This window comes from Perca flavescens, chromosome 20 (genome assembly GCF_004354835.1).
Source record: "Perca flavescens isolate YP-PL-M2 chromosome 20, PFLA_1.0, whole genome shotgun sequence".
Taxonomy (NCBI): domain Eukaryota; kingdom Metazoa; phylum Chordata; class Actinopteri; order Perciformes; family Percidae; genus Perca; species Perca flavescens.
Genome location: NC_041350.1, coordinates 14,464,138 through 14,484,354, shown reverse-complemented (window position 1 = coordinate 14,484,354; position 20,217 = coordinate 14,464,138). Strand labels below are relative to the sequence as shown.

Below are 20,217 nucleotides of genomic sequence, written 5' to 3'. Positions count from 1 at the left end.
AAACATTTTCAATTATGTTGGAAATTATTTGTTTAAAATGTTTTGAGTTTCAGGTGACTTTAAGTTGATTTTGTCTCCTTTCACAGGTAATCTGATAAAATTCAGAAGTGTATTTTTTATTTTACTTTTACTCTCAAATGTTACAGTATAGTCATTCATCAAATGTAAAATAATAGGTTCCTAAATTTGTACACACAAAAATATGTTTAAGTAATGCATTGCAATTGTTTATTTTTATTAATTTGTTTTTTTCCCCAAAACATTACATATTGACATATTATTAGATATTTAGGGATGGTGTGCACTGATTTAGAATGTGTATATAATAAAAGAAAAACTGATTAATATGTAATATCATTCCACACAAGAACATTCCAACAGTTGAATTCCTGTGTCCCATGTTCATAATATTTGATTAATATGGATACATGTAGCATTTAAAATAATGGTGAAGGAAGCTTTTGCTCTTTCAAAGCTTAGCTGTGAACAGGTGTTTGATGTATAAATAACTTTGGAAACTTAATGTAGATGTGTTTAGAAATTGTTTGTGGTCATATGTGGAGGTAATAATATTTTTTCTTTACTAACTACTAAGCTACAAAATCTGTCACAATAACGTGATAATAAATGCTGATAGAAAATGATCTTTTCCTGATTACATGTCTACCTACCAACAGTTAGTTATTTGTGGGATCTCTTTAGCACTGGTCTGAGTGTGCTGTTCATTTTGCTTCAGCAGTGGCTCTCCTCTGCTAATTGTACAGCGGTATTTGCAGCCCCTCACTGTGGGCTGGATGTGGCCGTGATGCTTGGCTGAGAGGATTAGTGAGACGTATGTGCTCCATGTAATTAGCACAGCACTGTTGTGGAATCACTGTGGTATACTCTCTATAGATTGACCTGAGGGCATCGCCACTGCCTGGGAATTAGATGGAAACAGAGTTTGGCCTTCAGAATAGAAAGACATGCTCCTCTTGTCTCTTTGCACATTGGCGATGTTTAGAAATCTGAGTGTATGAAAGTATTCACCAAGTATTCTGATAACGCAGATTTTATCAAAAGTTTAATTTCTATGATATGTATTTTTTTCAAAATGAGGTTCTTACATTGCCACTGGATTGTAGCCTGTTACGCTCCACCTGTTATTTACTTCTGCCTGACTTATTAGAGTCTAAATGTCTTTTGGCTCATGCAGTGAGACGCGCCATTTACTGTATGAGTCTGACAGGCTTATTGTTGATCTTGTATTATAGTGGCAGTCCGGGCCACTCAGAAATCAGCCAATGCTGAGGATTGTCAGTTTGAGTTCCTCTGTTTTTGCTAGAAAACACACACGGTCTGAGCGGCAGTGAATTGAGATGTGACTTCTTTCTGCTTCTAAATGTTGCATCAACACCCTCGCTTTCCTTAAGCCCTGGCAGAGCCACTGCTTTAAACTAACCAGGCTTTCCAATTTCCCTTCATGAAATAAGTGCTTTTTAATGTATTTTTTAGAGAAGCAGGAAGAAGTTAGCACACAATGATGAATTAGATTTCAATTTATTTGACTTCATTCCCAGCTTGCTGCATTAGAGCCTGCAAACACCCATCTCTAGCAGTCCGTCTGCTTGATTCTTATTAGGTTTCAGAAAACAAGGCGAGGGAATTGCATTAGTGTATCTTAAGTTAAAAGCTCTTTGCTCTTTGACCAAGTGTTTCATTGTTATTGGGTTAATCAGATTTTTGCTGTCTTCATGGAGATGCTATCGCAGGCTAGAGGCAGTGGTGGGTAACCAATGCAGCCGTGCACAGACACTATCCAGATGGGATCAGCTTACGGTAATTTGGTTTCAGAATACATTACCAGAAGAGGCTCCTGGCCGAGAATGGCCACCCCGCTATGAGCCAGGAGCTGGTGGCCTCTGTAGCTGCAGCGTCCAGCCCCGCTGACCAGCCAACCCACCTGTCCCACTCCCCCCCTCCTCATCTCCCAGAGCTTTTAGGGGGTGTCGGGATATGTGCCTTTTTAAAGAAAACCTAATGTTTTAAAATTCAGTTTGTCACCCAATTCTAAATACTTCTTCCTTGTACCAACAGGGCTTTGTTGTCCAATTCATTAGAGAGATTCCTGAGTCCACTGGCCACGCTGGAGCCCTCTCATTTCTGGTATCTAGTATCATTACTTTCACTGTAAATATGTCACTCAGCTCAGGCTGAGCGGGGGGAGGGTGGAGCATGTTGTCCCTCTCCAGGCCAAATGGGGATGCAGAGTATATTGACACTCTTTGGATGTTCACTGTTCTGTAGCTTCAGATGTATTTGGGTTCATACTTGTTAGTGCTTTGACTGACTTTTAAGGAGCTGCCACATCAATGCACTTATTTTTTTCTACCCCACCTTGAGTGCTCTATGGTAATTAATTAGGAAAATAAGAGGAAGAAAAGCATGCAATATCCAGATTTCTTCTGTTCTGAAATATGACCGCTTCTATTTAATATTGTGCATAATGATCTGTGTAAAATGGTCTTATTGCAAGTGAACTTTTTCTTTTCACACCAACCAACATGGCACATAACAGAAAGTTTGCAGAAAGTATACAATTGTATTATCGATATAATTGGTACATTTTGGAAATTTCTGTTATAAGATGCTGTCTATTGAGGCGCCATCGGATGTTTTGCCTTTACACCTCTCAGTGATTAGCTACCATGCCTCTTTGCTTATTTCACAACATCCACCCGCACAGAAACCACCCACCGTCACCGCACGCGTCCCTCCTGATTTCTCATCCATGGTAACCTTGGACACCTCCACCGCAGTGTGAGAATCTGTTTAAAAATAACTAGGTCCATTAGTCTAGAAGGATAATGCTAGCCTACGTGGGCTCTCATGCCCTTGTGGCAGCAGAGTGCTATCACTGACACGGTGCGTCAGCACTTCTTCCTGTTGCTCCAACATTGAAGGGCTCCTCTTCATTTACACACGCATGCATGCACACACACACACACACACACACACACACACACACCCCATCTAGAGCACAGAAGTTTAGAAAAATAACCAAGTCAAGAAAAGTCTTAAAGTAACACATTTGAAGAAATACTGAAAACCGTAGAGTGGTATACTACAAGCATGTAACTGAAAGCACTTAAGTGAAGTTTTCTGTGTTTGCCAAGTCTGCCATGTGTCTTACGGTTTTCTAGTAGTGTGACCAAATGTAGTGGAGGGAAAATTCTAAGTCCACCAATTCACACTTGGTAAGGAAATGTGATGTAAGGTTGGTAACTATATGGGTGTTTATCAGTGAAGGCTATTGGTATTGAATGGCCAGTTGTTTGAAGGTTATGTTTCAGAGCAGTAATTGAAATGCAAAATAACATTAGGATCGATGGTTAGCTTTGTTTATTTATGAAATCAATATGAAACCGTCCGTCACAGTAGCAGCTCTGATTCCCACTGACAGCTTCACCAAGTCTCCTCTGCAGCCTTGCACCCATTACTGCTTTTAGACCAAGCACGTTTTTTTGTCTCATCACTCTTTGGTAAACTGTGAATAAATGTTTCAGGCTCATGTTAGAACACACAGTCCGCCATTTGAAGGAAAACTGTACAGCATGGCATCATCAACTGTTGAAAACTGTTAAATTTAAAAGACTGATGTGCACACTTATAGTAGCTATGTTATGGGTGTGTCAGAGAGAGAGAGAGAGAGAGAGAGAGAGAGAGAGAGAGAGAGAGAGAGAGAGAGAGAGAGAGAGAGAGAGAGAGAGAGAGAGAGAGAGAGAGAGAGAGAGAGAGAGAGAGAGAGATCCCTGATATGCCCAAGGGAAGTAGATGTGACCAATAACCAGCCATTAACATGGCAGTGTGCAAAAAGCCAGCCACTATAGGCCTAGTTTCTCTGTGCTGAACAGGAATTTCTATTGACGTATTTGATTCTCTTGACCCATGTCAACAAAACCCCTATTCGTTTGAAAGTGACTCAAACATTAAATTATGTTAGAAAACATTGTTGTTAAATCCTGTTTCTAGAAATCAGAACTAGTTGGTCTTCAAACTAAACATAATTGATACATATTTTATATAACACTAACAGACATGTATTCTTACTTTCTACCCTCTTTTTTTTTTCTTTTTTTAAAAGACGGCCCATTATTTTACTATTTGTTTAAACTGATGTTGCTTCCATCTCAGTTTAAATCAGATTATCAGACTACAGTAGATTAGAACGATATTTACTACAGGTTAACTTTGTTTCATGTCTCATAAAACCTCTTGTTTACAACTTCACTCTAATAGAATCATTTCAAATGATACCTGACAGATTTGTTAGTTTAAAAGAGTGTGTTTGTGTGTGTTCCTGCTTGCTAGCCTGCCTTGACATTATACAAGTGTGTGCTTATGTGTGTATTTAATGTATAGTCACAAAACACGTTCACATTAAAATGCTTCCTTATGAGTGCAATCGAATGGTCACATTGAGTGGCTGGTTGTTGAACTTGCCACTTGGAGAGTCCCTCCCTCCCAGTACATCCGGCGACACCAGACGTGGTAAACGCTAAAATGTATGTTTAAATTGCCCCCTGAAGGAGACACATTAATTCAGGAAATATCCCCAAAGTTTAATTATTCCTGAATGGTGTGGTGGTGGACACTACCGTATAAATCAGTTAGGCCCACCCGTCTTTTTATTACTAGCACTATTTATGGGAAATGTGTGGCAGCTGGTAGAGATGAGCCTGTAAAAAGCTAAAGGCTATTGCTATGACTTTGTCTGCTGCTGTGGCAGACAGTCACAGCAATAGTGTTTTGAGCAACATCAATTCATTTTGGAATTGTTTGAATTGTGTGCTACAAACAACAATTTAAATATGAGTTGTATTATGCATGTTATTTAATCTTACTTAGATGCCATGATTACACACTGTGAACCAACATTTACAAATCTGATTGTGTTTAAATTATCCTGTAAACCTGATAAACCTGCTAATTTTGGCCTGTTCATTTGGCGTATATTTGTATGTATGTGTGCATGTATGTTTATCTAATTGTATTTGTCCTTTCTTCTTATGAAGAGGACAATTTATGATGGAGGCAGGATGGGCTCTTTGTTTAAAGCAGGTAGAGTTCCCCCCTAAACAAGGGCGGCCTATCAGAAGAAGATTAATGAAGTAATTTCATGCATGGCTCTATGCCTCCGTCCTCCTGTACGCACAGTCACTGTGTCTAAACCTGTGATTTACACTGGACTGTGTTAAATAGCCTTAACCCTTTATAATAATATTTCTTTCGTGACACACACACACACACACACACACACACACACACACACACACACACACACACACACACACACACACACACTGCAAAACACATGCAACACAATCAGGAATATCCTTCACCTCTGTTAAAATTAATCAGTCTCTTGGATTAGATCTTTTGCTCAAGTTTCCATCATTCATATTTTATAATCCTCTCTTTATTTTACATAAGGAACCCTACTGAGAGTACGTGAGAGGTGTGCTGTGGTTGTTATCTGCTGGCTTTTCACATAATTTATGGCAGTTAAACAAAACCTAGCCTTAAAAGGCTTTTGTAGCATAAAACTGAATTTTTATGACTTATTCCTACAGTATTAGTCGGGACAGGCCAGTTATTTGGGAGCATATTACCAAATTTAAAAGGCATTTTGGTTGTATTGAATCTTTTAATCTTTTCCTCTGATTTGATTCATTATTATACACAGAAATTCAAGGAAAATCCCACTAGTTATGACTGGCTGAGGTAACTCATGATATACTGTCATGGTATGTTGATAAGTTGAGGATGGCATCATGATGCAGGAGATTCTGTGATAAAACAGTATCTTGCAAACATTAATTTATGATACATCACAACCTCTAACTAAAGTGGAAAGCACACTGGTCCACTAAAATGTCAAGAGAGTTTTTCAAAAGGCAGAAATACAACATATAGATAGATAGCCTCATGGTCCATTTAGAAAAAAAAAAACACAATTAAAAAGGACAGATACAAAAGAACAGACACAAATTAAAAAAGACAGCTATACCAGTAATCTCATAAGGGTGACTGGTATCGCATAGCACTGAACTATAACTTATATAGTGTATTTATTTGGATTTATTAGTATTATAGCCAAATAAGAGAAAACAATGTGTTTCATTGTTAAGATGTTAAGGGATGAATTGCCAGAAAGAGAATATCTAACTATGTCTCAGGATTGCAAGAGAGTGTATGGTGATATTTGTGTCAGTGTATCAGTAACGTATCACACAACAGCAGGTTGTGTCTGATGTCATTACCCACAAACCAGCTTTGGAGGAGTCTTTTAATATAAAAATCTTGATCATTTCTTTAATTTTTAAGGATGTTTTTTTGCCAGTAGTCGACTATAATTACTTTTTCTAGTTATCAAGAGCCATTGTAAATTTATGTTGTTAAATTATACCATGGCCATGCCACATAATGGATGTAATGGAAACTAATCTTTTCTAATGAAAAGGCTGAATTAGAAATTTGATCCCAAATGTACTGCGGCGGCAGACTAGACTTATCACTGAACTTCTTTTTTACATACAGTATGATGAGCTGTCCAATTCTGCAGGGAGCTTCCCCACTGGGTCTACATAGAAGACTATTAACTCTTTGCTCTCCACAGTGAAAGTTTAGACACCCGTCAACTCTCTCACATCCCCCCACTGACAGTAGCTCTGTCATTAGCCATTTGCTTCCCTCAACATCCTGAACTCAGCCCAGTGCGGACCAGACAGTTTACGTCAGACAAACAGCAGCGCCTGTATCACAAGAAGCCCTCTCTTTCCTGCCAGCAGCATCTCTAGAACAGGAAGGAGCAAGAGGGGGGATCAATAGATGTGATCTGCTTCTTGGCCAGCGCTATCTTGTGATGCCGCTGGAGCATGGGGCTCATGTTGTCGTAGTGGAGTGAGCTCATAGCTTTATAAAGACTACAGTGACATCGCTGTGGAGCAGCTAAATATAATCCTCTGCTGGAGACTGAAAAACTTAATTGCCCAGGCCACAGAGCAGCATGGTCCCCCCAGTGGTAACCCTGCACGAGCCCCCAGCCTACGGACTATTGATCCGTGGCTCGCTCTCCATTGGTGGCATAAACAGCGCTCTCTCTATCTCTTCTCTCTCCTCCCCTCATGTATCACTTACTTTCTCTTTCCCTCTTTTCCTGTTTTTCTGTCTCCTCGACTTCCCTTTTGTTTGCCTCCATAGATCTGCACATCATAAATCTCTGTCAGCTTCTCCTGAGTGTCTGGCATATCCGTTAATAAAGAGGCCCCTCCCTTCCTTTCAGGTCCACCCTCTCCCCTCCGCTCCCTCCTCTCTCTGCCAGAGCAGGACTAATGAATGAGAAACTCCAAAATTAGGGGCCTCTCCCTCATAGATTAGAATTGGTCCCTATGGAGTGCACAGCTTGCCTCCAACCAAACCACAGCCGTCGACCCCATCTCCTTACCCCCCTCCCTGCCATATTTCCATCTTTCATATTCTGTCTGAAACACAAACACACACTTAGACCTATGAGTGCATACGTAACGGTACAGACACATGCACATCGCCCCAAGAGTCTTTTTTTGCCCCTTATTCCCCTGATGGTCATTAACCTGGAACCAGTTAGACAGAGAGGCATCCTCCATATTTTAAGTGTGTTTTGGAATCTCCATTCCCTTCCTTTCTCCCAAGGGCCACCCCAAGCCCTACCTGAGCCCCAGTCCTTTTTCATTTCCATTTCCCCCTGCGAGAACACGCACCGAGCCGCCTTGGTGGCATACACACTACTGCATGTATTTCTGTGACTTTAGTCGGGTTGTATAGACATTTCAGCGTGGTGTCCGCTCTCCCAAAAATAAATCCCTGGCTGTGTGTTGGAGCGGTAAAAGGTGGCAGTGGCCCCTGGAGGAGAGGTCAGCGTGGCAGCTGCCAGTGGGTTCTTGCTGTGGCGGGAAGGCTGAGCTGGGCTGAGAGGAGGTCTGTCAGGAGCTAATTGAGTTCGTCCTACCAGCGCTGACTCTGGGGCCAGTGGCTTATCAGGCCACATCGCCTGGGGCCCTCCAGACAGATCTGCCCCTAACGGGGCATCTGATATCACCATCACCCTGCCTGCAGATGTCAACCCCCACCTCCACCACCCACCCCTTCCCCTCCACTTACCCAGTCTGATCAGGTAGCAAGGATGTGACACTCCGGGATAAGGTTAGCAAACGTTATAAAATGGTGTTTTTGGCATCTGGTGGCCTTGAGAGTAAAAAAGGACATCATATACTAACTGTTTGAGTTGCGCCTCTAGCACAGGTTTGCACTGTGTGCTTGTGATTTACACATGAAACAGGGAGAGAGCTGTAGTCACCCAGAGAACAGTGGAGGATGTCCGTATCCTCCTGAAGTGAGCAGAAAGCTCTCAGCAGGAATACTTACAAATTGGCTCAATTAGATCCTGAATGTTCTGCGTTCTTACGACAGTGTCATCCAACGTTCAGAGTTTCGCTTGCAGGCGAGGGAAGTGTTGAGACGTGAGAGAATGAGTGCTACTCGGTTCTTCTCTCGGAAGTCGAGGAACAGAGAGTATGAGACGAGCTGCCAGATCATTAGGCCAGCTAATCCTGGTCACAGCAGCACCAGTGGAATGATATTAGGGATATGAAATGCTGTTAGGAGGGCCAGGTGGAATCAGATTAAAACCAAACTGCGCAGTGTGCGTTTGCAGGCCCATAACCCACTACTCAGCATGAATTTTGATCAGTACAAAGGGAACAAAAGGAGGAGGAACAGAGAGAGAAAAAGAGAGAGGGAGAGATACTGTATCTTAGACGAGCACTGCTCCTTTGGCCAGCCAGGCAGCAGAATTTGAAATGCTCTTACCTTGAGGAAGGAAGTAAGACAGAACTATAGATTTTACAGCATCAAGTCTCAGTTAGTTCAGCAGACCCTTTCCTGTCTGCTTTGTCTGTGTAGCACACAATCTAATTAGCACCTGCCCCACATATTGAATTATTTATTACAACTATTGCTGCTGTCAAACTATTTAATGCTCATAATTCATTTTCTCACACAATGGTATTTATAGATTTAAATTGGACCTGTCCCATTAGAGATTACGAATATTTATAGAAATATTTTAGACTATTTGATTAATACGCCAGGTTCAAGTGGTTAGTATTCCCTCAGTACCATTAATCAATATATGCTGGCTTGTTAAAAACATAAGCATAGCAGTGGAATAATGTGTCATAGCAGAATGAGTTAAGGTGATTCTAGCCAGCACATTTATTATAAATGACCACATTGAGCTGGAGGGGAAACAGTTAAGACACTTATGCAATTATGCTAAGTGTCACCCTGAAGATGGCCTTTGAACCGGGGTTAAGCTTACTCTGAATTTGTGAAATAAAAAAATGGAACCATCTTGTGCTCATGTGTTTTAATATATAGCCTTTAATAAGCCAAGTGCAGGTGCCCTATCGCACAGGTGCACATATCCATCTGAAACAGAGAACATAAAGCAGATGAACACAGAGCCGTGCATTAATTTATGGGTATGCAATCTGCATTCATTATCAAGAGCGACAAGTTCTATTTTAGAAAGGCATGAAATGGATTCACTTTTTCAATTTCTGTGTGCAAGGACATTTAAGAGTACAAGTGGATGATTTTTAAAACTGCAAATCTGATGAACCTCCCCCAATGCCACCAGTAGTATTACATGTATTTTTTGCATTGTTTAAATTAAGAGTAGCTGAAAGTAAAACTGTACTTTGGGAGAGCTTGTTCTCTAGCACAATGGTAGTTGTGTATCAGTTTTATGTAGTGAAGGCTTTAAATTGCAAGAAGAATTCCAGGAGTGCTCAGACAAAGGGGTTATTCCACAAGGTCAACGGTTTTAACAGGGGGCATTTTTTATTATTTATTTTAGCAGTTAACCTTTTTGTGAATTTCCAGAAGTGGTAGGCACCTGGAGCGCCGATGAATATACATGACAGCAGGGAGGGAAACCTGGGAATGAGATTTAATTTGACACGCTGACCCCCATCTCCACGGGCCCAGAAAGCCAGGGTGAGAAAATAAGGTTGACCCACTGACCCCTGGGCCTGAACCCCTCCGTCACCCACCCTCACAATTAAATCAGCCTCTGAGAGCAAGAGGCAGTCCGGCCGACCAATAGGGGACATAGTGGAGGCCTCTCCTTTCCTGTTTCCTCTGAAGCACTCTGAGACAGACAGCTATCGTCCAATCAGGCAGATAGAGCCAAGTAGGAAACATCCTCCTCTCAGGGTGCTCATGGTAAACTGACATGTCAAATATGTAAACATTACCATTAGTTGGCAATATGCTAATGGAACTGATTTGCTAAGGCACAACTTCAGGCTGTCTAGCTGCCACTCACTAGGAGACCCTGTGTCTGAATTTGCATAAGCCATGCAAGGCTCAATTTTGTTAATGCAGGCAAGTGCAGGTGACCCTTCACCCCTTCCGTGGCACCTAATGCAAAGGGGTGTGTATGTATGTAAGTGTGTGACCTCGCCTTGACCCTAAGAGGTCACTATGTCTACACAGCATCCCCAATACATTGAGTTATCATCTCCTCTACCAGACAACCCCTTCATTTTACTCCATTTGCGGACAGAGAAATGAGTTGAACATGTCCAGGCTAAGTTTTTTTCCCCCCATTGTTCTCCCAGTGCAATTTCAAGTTAAAAGGTTATAGAGCGAGTCTGAAATAGATTTATTTGGGCAAGGAAGGCTTCAGTGTGCATTTTGTGGCCACAGCCAAAAGGCTGCACTTTAGTCTGCACACGTTACAGCATCATATTGCATGTACTCCAAAATACAGTTATTAGGCAGACAGTGAAAAAGTCAATATCTTGCCATCATGTTTCTTTTTGGTTGACTGCTGACTCAAGGAGACAAGCCAAGGTCCACTCTGCTCTCTAAACTATGGAAATGCCCCAGACTTGGTGTGTGTGTGTGTGTGTGTGTGTGTGTGTGTGTGTGTGTGTGTGTGTGTGTGTGTGTGTGTGTGTGTGTGTGTGTGTGTGTGTGTGTGTGTGTGTGTGTGTGTGTGTGTGTGTGTGTGTGTGTGTGTGTGTGTGTGTGTGTGTGTGTGTGTGTGTGTGTGTGTGTGTGTGTGCGCGCACTTGCGTGTTAAGTTATTTGAGTGCACTCTCTTTCCCTCTTTCTATCCCTGCCTGTCTCTAACTTTCCTTTCTTTCTGTCTGTGTGTTTGTATTGTTTGATGCATGTGTGCATCTGTGTATGGACATGGGTGTTGTAGTTGTTTGTAGTACATTGAAGTGCTTTTTCAGCTGCCATGGCGTATGGCTAATGAAGAGAATAGTTACATATTGGTTAAAAGAACAGAACATTGGAAAGACTTAAAAATCTGACACATGCACTAGTAGGGGAATTACTGGAATTGTTGGGTCTTTGTAAATTACAGAGTGTGGTCTAGACCTACTCTATCTGTAAAGTGTCTTGAGATAACTATTGTTATGATTTGATACTATATAATTGAATTGAATTGAATAGTAGATGGTAGATACATTTAAATGTGATTTGGCTAATAGATTATGACCACATGAAACCTACCTAATGTGTCATCTCCCATCTTTTCTGCCTCCTGTTCTAGAAATTGCACGTTTAAATTCAGAAACACATCTTTTTTTACTGTAAAGCATTAGAAAAAGATTTAAACGTGACAATCGTTTGGTATTTATCTACTCTAGAAGAGTATTGGAACTGTGAAGTAGAATATAAGTATGATTCATTAACTCTAGAAATTTTAACATAATGTCTAGTTAAATGAAAAGAGCATTTTTGTTGTAATTGCCACAGAATCATATTATATATTTCGTAATTAATGTAAATCAAGTATTTAGTTTAGGCATTTATTTAACTCCACTGGTTGATGAAATTCATTTCTACTCTCCGAAGACCTCTGCTAATCATTTTCCTCTTCTCCTCCTCCCTTTCCCATCAACCCTCCCCCTCGCCCTCTCACCCCGCCTCTTAGGCTGCTGAATAGAATGGCCGCTGATGACCGGCACCTACCCTCCAGTTGTGGGTCCTACATCAAGACGGAGCCATCCAGTCCTTCCTCGGTCATTGACACGGTCAGCCACCACAGCCCCAGCGGCAACTCAGACGCCAGCGGTGGCTATGTCAGCACCATGAACAGCCACTCCAACGGTCTGGACTCTCCACCTATGTTCACCCCCAGCGGGCTTGGGGCCGGCACCTGCCGCAAGCGTTATGACGATTGCTCCAGCACCATCATGGAGGACTCGTCCATAAAGTGCGAATACATGTTGAACTCCCTCCCCAAGAGGCTGTGCCTGGTCTGTGGAGATATAGCCTCGGGGTATCACTATGGGGTGGCCTCATGTGAGGCCTGCAAAGCCTTTTTTAAAAGGACAATACAAGGTATTTTCCTCCTGTCACCTCCCCCCTAACAAACACTCAGTACAAGTTATTACATCCCATGTCACTGCATCACCAGACAGGAAAACACCCTCCATACACGACACTTTTGGCCTCACAACAACATTGAAACATACTCAGTCCAGGCTATTCACTATGTAAAAAATAATCAGTGGAGTGTGAAAGATGTTTTATCTACCTCCTGAGACCAGCCACCTCCATAAAACATCTTTGTTTTTGATTCCATTAGACTGTACAATAACTACACTACTATAGGATAACATTACAAAATGTGTAAGCTTATTTACTGATTATCAAATAACTGCATTTAAAAAACATTGTACTGGCTTTTAAAAAAAACAGAAACCAGAATAATTCTTTTACATGGGACAGAAGTGTGGGTATGATTACATCATCTGTCATGGTTGGTGGTGTATGGTGGACATGACATCATCACTCAGTGGTCAGATTTGTTGTAGTGTTGAGGCTGTTTGCCCAGATGCCTTGGGGGGGCAGAGAACATGCTTTATTATTCCTGTTGTGTGTGTGTGTGTGTGTGTGTGTGTGTGTGTGTGTGTGTGTGTGTGTGTGTGTGTGTGTGCGTGCGTGCGTGTGTGCGTGCGCGCCTGGGGACTAAGGTGCGATTGGCTATCTGCAGGGCATGATGTATCACAGCTTCTCATTAGACAGACAATGAAAGGCCCCCCACTGTGAAACTGTGCGCTCTGCTCCAGATTAATCAGGAAGATGGAGATATTGTTGAGCCTGGAAAAAAAGGAATCTGCACAACAGGCACAGCTGCCCAGGTCTAAGCTCTACCGGCTTAGTAGTGCAATAAAAACAGTGGAAAAACTAGATAAAATAAGTAAAATGAGCCAAGGAATTGGATTGTGTTCAAATGAAATGATTAAGAGTGGAAATCTTTAATATTTAAACTAAATGAGTCTTACATGTTTTATCCATTGCTTTCAGTAAATATTCATCAACAAATCATTGTTGATGAAAACAAAATCATTATACTGTATAAAGATCAGGCTGTCTGTCTGCATGTTAGGTGTTGATTTTGGACCTTACAGCCCTATCAGCTTTAGACAGTCTATGTACCTTTTGCAGGCAAACAAAAGCATTAGGCCAAATCCTCCTGTTTACCCATGCTGCCATCAGCAATCCTGTCTATTGACAAAAGATGAACATTTTTTCTCAAGTAACACAACTGGGCCTTTGTCCCCTCACTAAAAGTACACTGACGGCAACACAATGGAACAGAAAAAAGGCATCGTGGAAGAAAGAGACGTCTTAAGTGGAGCAATGGCCCAAACAATTAAGAGGAAGGTACATGGAAAAAAATTGAAAGCGCCTCTTTTTTCCCCCCTCACTTTGCATTGTCGATTTGAAATCCCTCTCTTTCTCTACTTGGAGGGCTGCCTGTAATGGAGCTAATCTGCCGTCGTTTGTCCGAGCCACAGGAGTTTTGTCAATAACAATCAGCGTTTGGAAAGTGTAATTAAGGCCGAGGCTTTTCATTAGGAAGAAGGGAGGAGGCCGTCTCCAGGGACGGGCATGCCAATTAGAAACTCAGGCACGCGTCGCCGGGTAATTTCAGGGAAAGGAGGGGGAAAAAAACCCAGGACTTCTTTAGATTGGAGAGGGACCCTGCTGCTCTTTCAGAGGAGAGGAGGAGAGGCTTAATGGCATAATAATCAGACAGGGGTCCCAGGCAGAGAAGGCAGGAGGACGCAGGGACTTTTTGGGGGAGGTGAAAGCCATCCGAAATGATAAAAGAAACACATGAAACACACAGCAGAATTGCTGGAGGAAAATGGAGGCAGTAAATAGCGGGATGTAGAGCCCTTGAAAGAATGAGAGGGTGCCGTTGATGAGAACTGATTAATTAAAGGAATAACGAGGCAGTCAAGGGTGGAGTGTGAGACGGCCCTCTCTAATGAGAGGAAAACAAAGGATCTGTCTTTTCCAGCCCTTTATCACATTGTTCTATAGCACTTAGGGCAAACAACATGCTAAGTTGATGTTCACCATGTACATGACAGTTTCTTTATTCCCTTGTGCTCACCTTGTGCAACTGTGTATTATCTCATAATACAGCAGCTAAATCTTGTTAGGAAATTTGTAGGGCTGCCACCTCTTAGTCGATTAGTCGACTAATCGGTCGTTTTGGTCTTAGTCGACTAAGATTTCTTTAGTCGATTAGTCATTTTTTATGCTTATTCATGCTTAATTACTTATTTCCAAGAAACTTCTGAGCACATTTATGGTAAACACAAGATTTAAAGTGGTGCTTTTGCAGGATTAATTGTGGAGAAACTCAGTATTACAGATGGTTAATTAACTACATTTATATTGTGCTTTTCTAGTCTTAACCACCTCTCAAAGCGCACAGCTCTCTCAATTAAATCAACTAATCGATTAGTCGATTAAGAATTTCTTTAGTCGAGGACAGCCCTAGAAATTTGTAGTTGTTTTTTAAAGATATTTATATATAATCTTTCAATTTAGTTGTATTTCAAATATTCTGACTTTTTGTACACACTTAGGCATTTATTCACTCAGTAACTTACTATCTTTGTTCCACTTCCCGCTCCAACCTCCACTTCTTCAGCTGATGCCCTTACCTTTTCAACAAAAGCGGATGGAAAATCCATCTTCTGTCACCTACTTATCCAGTGAAAAGCCCCTTGAACTCTTATGTGGAGATAGTTACATTTGTCAAGGCCAGGCCCAAATTAATGTCAACCTGGATCTCCATCCATCCCAGAAATACCCCTGTTCTCATTGCTCCCTAATCATCCCGCCATTCCTGCACCTCACGTGCCCCACCAATCAAAAACATAAATCTCTTATTGAACCGTGTTTTCTTCCCATTTTGAACCCAAGTGTAAAATTGCTTGAAAACCAACTGAACTCGGTGGCCCCCTTTTATATGAAGTAATAGACCTTGACAGTAAGCCTGTAAAAGTCAGTTTAGATTTTGATGAGAAATACCTGCCATTTTACTGTAATTTACTTACAAGACCTGACTTTCCCCTCTGTGCCCTGGCATGGGTCCTGAAAAGCCATAAAATAGATTGAGACAGATACTTATCAAGAGAAGAAGGAGGGAAATCTTTTTCTTCTACCTTCACTCTGTAATGTTATTGGTAACCATACCATAACCTCTCTAAAGACAGATAAACCCGAGCATGGCCTTTGGGTTAAAGGGGTTCCTGCCAGTATGCTTCATTTCTGGAAGTGAAACTAGCCATACTATTACTCTACAAGATAGGATTTCCAGACATCATTTCTGAATGACAAGGTTATTGTAAAACATTCAATGGGTGCGCAGCTTTTAAGTCAATGTTTTAGTCAACTGTAACTACAAATTCTCAATTAAATCAGTACATATGTGACACTTTGTTTAACTACTGTTCAGAAGACTGTAATGCTACATTAGATGGAAAAGTCACAGAGTCAGTTAAATTCATTCATATATTTTCTTTTACCTACTTACCGTGTTCAGATTCACAAAGTCTGTTAAATCCAGTATATTTCAGTTTATTTTACATCCGTCAGTTTAGTTATATTCAGGTAGAAATAGTTTATTCAGGGGTGAAAATTTTGGTAACTGAAACAACTTGACTGCTACAAACAATGTCATTCATTCACACAAAGACAAGAAAGATACAATAGATAGAAAAATAATGCTACATCTTACAGTATTAATGCCTATTCTGTTCAAAGTAAAAAGTTAAATGCATGGACATAAATATCTATTATTCTGTTTTTATTTAACAGTTACATTCAAGACCCTAATTAAGCACATACATGACATGCATATGTTGCATATAGTGTAAATTAAGTGTTTGACATAATGATGACTTAACTAAATTGAAATTACCACTGCGGTTACAAATGTTACTGATAAAGAGAGACATTTAACAGCATCAAACATTATAATTCCTTCAATGTGGTATAGTTGGTGCAAGTTCCAATCTATGGATCATGGATTGTGCCTTTTAATATTAACATTTATTGTATATTTTTCTTTTATCACTTTAAATGTATTTAAGTAAAAACAATAAGCCAAGAGAGGTCGGGGCATATTGTCATGTAGCTCAGCTAAAAGATGTTAGGCATGTTTTGAAGTGGGACTTACTGTTTGCATACTTATACTGAAACCTCTCCTAAATATAAACCAAATGTAGAGATGAAAAATTAGTTAATCCACCCCTCTCTCTGCATTGAGCTATGAGAAGCCCCCTCTGACAGAACATCAGACGCACAGAGGACTTGACAGGACAGGTGGACACAGTAGCACAGCAGTGTGTGAGCGTATGTTTGTTTTTGTTTCTGGAGTGTGGACTAACTCTCCCAGTAAGCCACCAGGTGTGGTTTGTGCACGTGTCCCCGTCACCCCTGAGACAGGGAAAGGAGGAGAGGAGGAAAGAAAAATCCCCCCATAAACAAAGTGTCCTCAGGGGACACACAGGGTCAACTGTGCCGGGTTGGACCGCACAAGCAAACCTGCAACATAGCATGCATATAATAAAGTGATGAGTAAAGATTTTTCAAATTTGCAATCAAAATCCATGTTTCTTTTATGTATTTAGTATTTTATGTCCCGGCAAATTGCTGATTGGTTAGTGCATAATGGGAACGCAAACCAAAAAGACCTCCAAGAATTGATTCCAGCACAGGGTGGCACTGATTGCCTCCTCCCAGCATATGGGAAATGGATAGGATTATTATGGTCTGGTTCTGCTATGACAACAGAGAAAACAGACAGAGGAAAGACAATCAGAGCTAATCAGCCGCCTTCCCTCACACCTTTATTTACCCCAATCCCAAAGAGATGAGGAGAATTAGCATAATGATTTCTAACCCAGATATAAGGAGGAATTTCTAATTATTTATAACATCTTGGGACCCTCCACTTGATCTGTCCAATAATGTTAACATAATTGCATAAGTTGTCAAAGGATGTTGGAGGGCTAGTGGAGGAACGCCAGTGGAATATTACACAGCTTTTGGTTTCTCTGTACAGAAAATATGGAGTGAGGGTCAGAGCTGTACGTGGAGCAGCTACAGGATGTCGACATGCAATCCTGATGTGTTTATGTGTGTGGATTTCTGTTTGTCCGTGAACACACTGTAAAATGTAAAAATGCTTTATCTGTTTAAGGGGTTTCTGTACAATATGTGTGTATATAGTAGTTTCAACAGAAAGCATATTTGCTGACATGGTTTACTTGTTTACATGTATTTTAGTGGATGAGGAAATAATATTGAGGTAATCATAATAATTAAATTGGATTTTTACATTACTCAACTATTTATTTCACTATACTGGCAAAGACATAAACCCTAGGTTAAAATAAAAGTTTAAAATCCCAATGTCAAAAGCTTAAAAGCTGAAAGCCCTTTCAAAATGAAGATAATTCAAATGCCGAGGCTGAAGCAACCATTATATTGAAACCCTTTATTGAAAACCCCTGAATACAGTAAAATGTAGGGAATCAGAGAGAAAGCGGAGGCATTGCCTCACATATCCTGCCCTTTCTATTGCTAATGCTAGAGTAGAGCAGAACCGGCTCTTTTATTGTGTAGCAATGAAACTCTTTTTCATTGCTCCATCCTGGAATCAGATGCTGCAGATGAATAATGCATAAGGCCTCTTGCCTGTACACTATGTAAATAGTCAACAATGGCAACAGTGGTAACAACAGGTTTGGGTCTGCTGGAGTATTATGTAAAGTGGTCAGGGGCAGCATGCCTGGCTCTCTAGCCTGCTATTGAGGTGGTGGCAGGCCCCTCTGAGCGCAGGGGGACATGGCCTGCGCCCGGGGCCCGGAGGGGACACGCACAGAATTAATGAGGCCAATTTAGTGTTGGACTTGGGTGGCGTCTACTGATGGGTCCTGAAGGACTATTGTAGCTTTACCTCCACCCCCACCCTTTACGTCTCACCTCAGCTTTTCCTCCTGCCGTTAACCTCAGTGCTGGAGAGCTCTGTACTCACTGGAGAACACCTGAGTCTCCTCTACACTCAGGGCTCCAGACTGCGACCAAATGGTCGAATTTTGCGACCAAAATTTGAGTGTGCGACTGAATTTTACATCCAGTCGCACATGTGTGACCAGTAAATTTGTCCCCTTTTTTACACATTAAACGTCGAAATTTCAGTACCTGAGAGCGCGTAAGCTTAAGCTTATCTGTCCTCTCTGAAAATTGACAGAGAGCGGAGCTCTGAAACAAACACACACACTCGCACACACACGCATAGCTGCGGACGGTGCAAACTACGTCGGCTCTGCAGTTTTGTTGAAGTCACAGTGAGTCACGGAAATACCGATGAAGTGGTTTCAAGTGTGGTTACAGTTTTTCAAAACTTCACGCATACAGCGTTTGCTGCAATATGATATTAATGGAGAGCTGAAAGCGGTCACGGTGCTGTTGACGTTACACTTCCTAAGCAGGCACAACGGTGGTTTCTGTGACCTGGGGACTGACTGACAGGCTGAGGTTGTAAGGCAAGGGAACTTTATTTCTACAGCACCTTTCAGCAACAAGGCAATTCAAAGTGTTTTACATGAAACATTAAAGAGCAATTAAAAAAGGTAATGAAAATAAAACAGGCTAAAAAAGCATATACAAATACAAGAATAAAAGTTACAGTGAGTAAGAAATTAATAATTATTCAATTTAATAGGTTGTAGGGATGGGTTTGGGAGGAGGAGGATTTTGTTTAATTAATAAAATAACATAATGTTCTAAGTACATAGGATAAATAGGTTTGACCATAATTTTTACAACTGAAATAATTGTTTTGTAATTATACAGGGAAAGTATCAAAAAAAAAGGTACCGTTGGGTACGGAACGGAACCAAATTTCAGGTATCGGTACCAATATTGGTTCAGTAGTAGCCTAAACAATGCATGTTTAATTTTAAGTTGAATTCATTGTAATTGTAGACTAGAGATGGTATATATATATATATATATATATATATATATATATATATTTCATGACAGCAATGGTGCTGTCAGTTAACCTTCTATGTTGCATCTTCAAAAGTGACACTGAATTTGAAACAGCACATTGTAATTTCTGCATCTATTATCAAAGTATTTATTAGTAATACAGTGGAAATTAGTAGAAATGTGAATATTTGGTTAGCATGTTGATTTACGGTGTATGGCCCTAACATTTCTGGTTGCGCCCCTAAAATTTTCAGTTGGGGATCACTGTGCTCCTAGTGAAAAAAGTTAGTCTGGAGTCCTGACACTACAGATTCTATAGGAAGTCCCCATGCCTGATTGGCAAAGATGGTTTATTATAGACCATCTGAGTACACATGGTGTTATTACATCAGCAGCAGTACCCAATTTAGGTTCTCTTTTGTGCCTGGTGAAATGCTTCCACCTCATATTATACCTAATATTTGAATATTTCCACAAACATTTAGTTTTAACTTATAATTAATTAATCCACTCTGGTTTTGTTAGTGATAACCTTGTCTTCTTCTTCTCCTCCTCAGGTAACATAGAATACAGCTGTCCTGCCACAAATGAGTGTGAGATCACAAAACGGAGACGCAAATCATGTCAGGCTTGTCGCTTCATGAAATGCCTCAAAGTGGGGATGCTCAAAGAAGGTAAGAAGAGTAAGAGCATTTTTATTATTCTTACACCCACAGATACATATACTGTACATATTTTGGTTTACAACGTACATATAACAGTTACGCAAATAAAGAAACCTCCATTAATCTGATAAGG

General features: G+C 40.8%; 1 protein-coding gene across 5 annotated transcripts in view; it reads left to right on the top strand.

Moving 5' to 3' along the window:
* esrrb (estrogen-related receptor beta) overlaps positions 1-20,217 on the top strand; it is a 48,297-nt gene that overhangs the window by 5,740 nt on the left and 22,340 nt on the right. For 2 of the 5 annotated variants that reach the window (XM_028566413.1, XM_028566411.1), the window contains exons 2-4: positions 2,077-2,145; positions 12,038-12,447; positions 19,977-20,102. In XM_028566413.1, the coding sequence (XP_028422214.1) occupies positions 12,051-12,447; positions 19,977-20,102 (523 nt within the window). In that variant the 5' untranslated portion in view covers positions 2,077-2,145; positions 12,038-12,050. The remainder of the gene's footprint in view (positions 1-2,076; positions 2,146-12,037; positions 12,448-19,976; positions 20,103-20,217) is intronic. The other 3 variants (XM_028566414.1, XM_028566412.1, XM_028566410.1) reach the window with 2 other exon arrangements.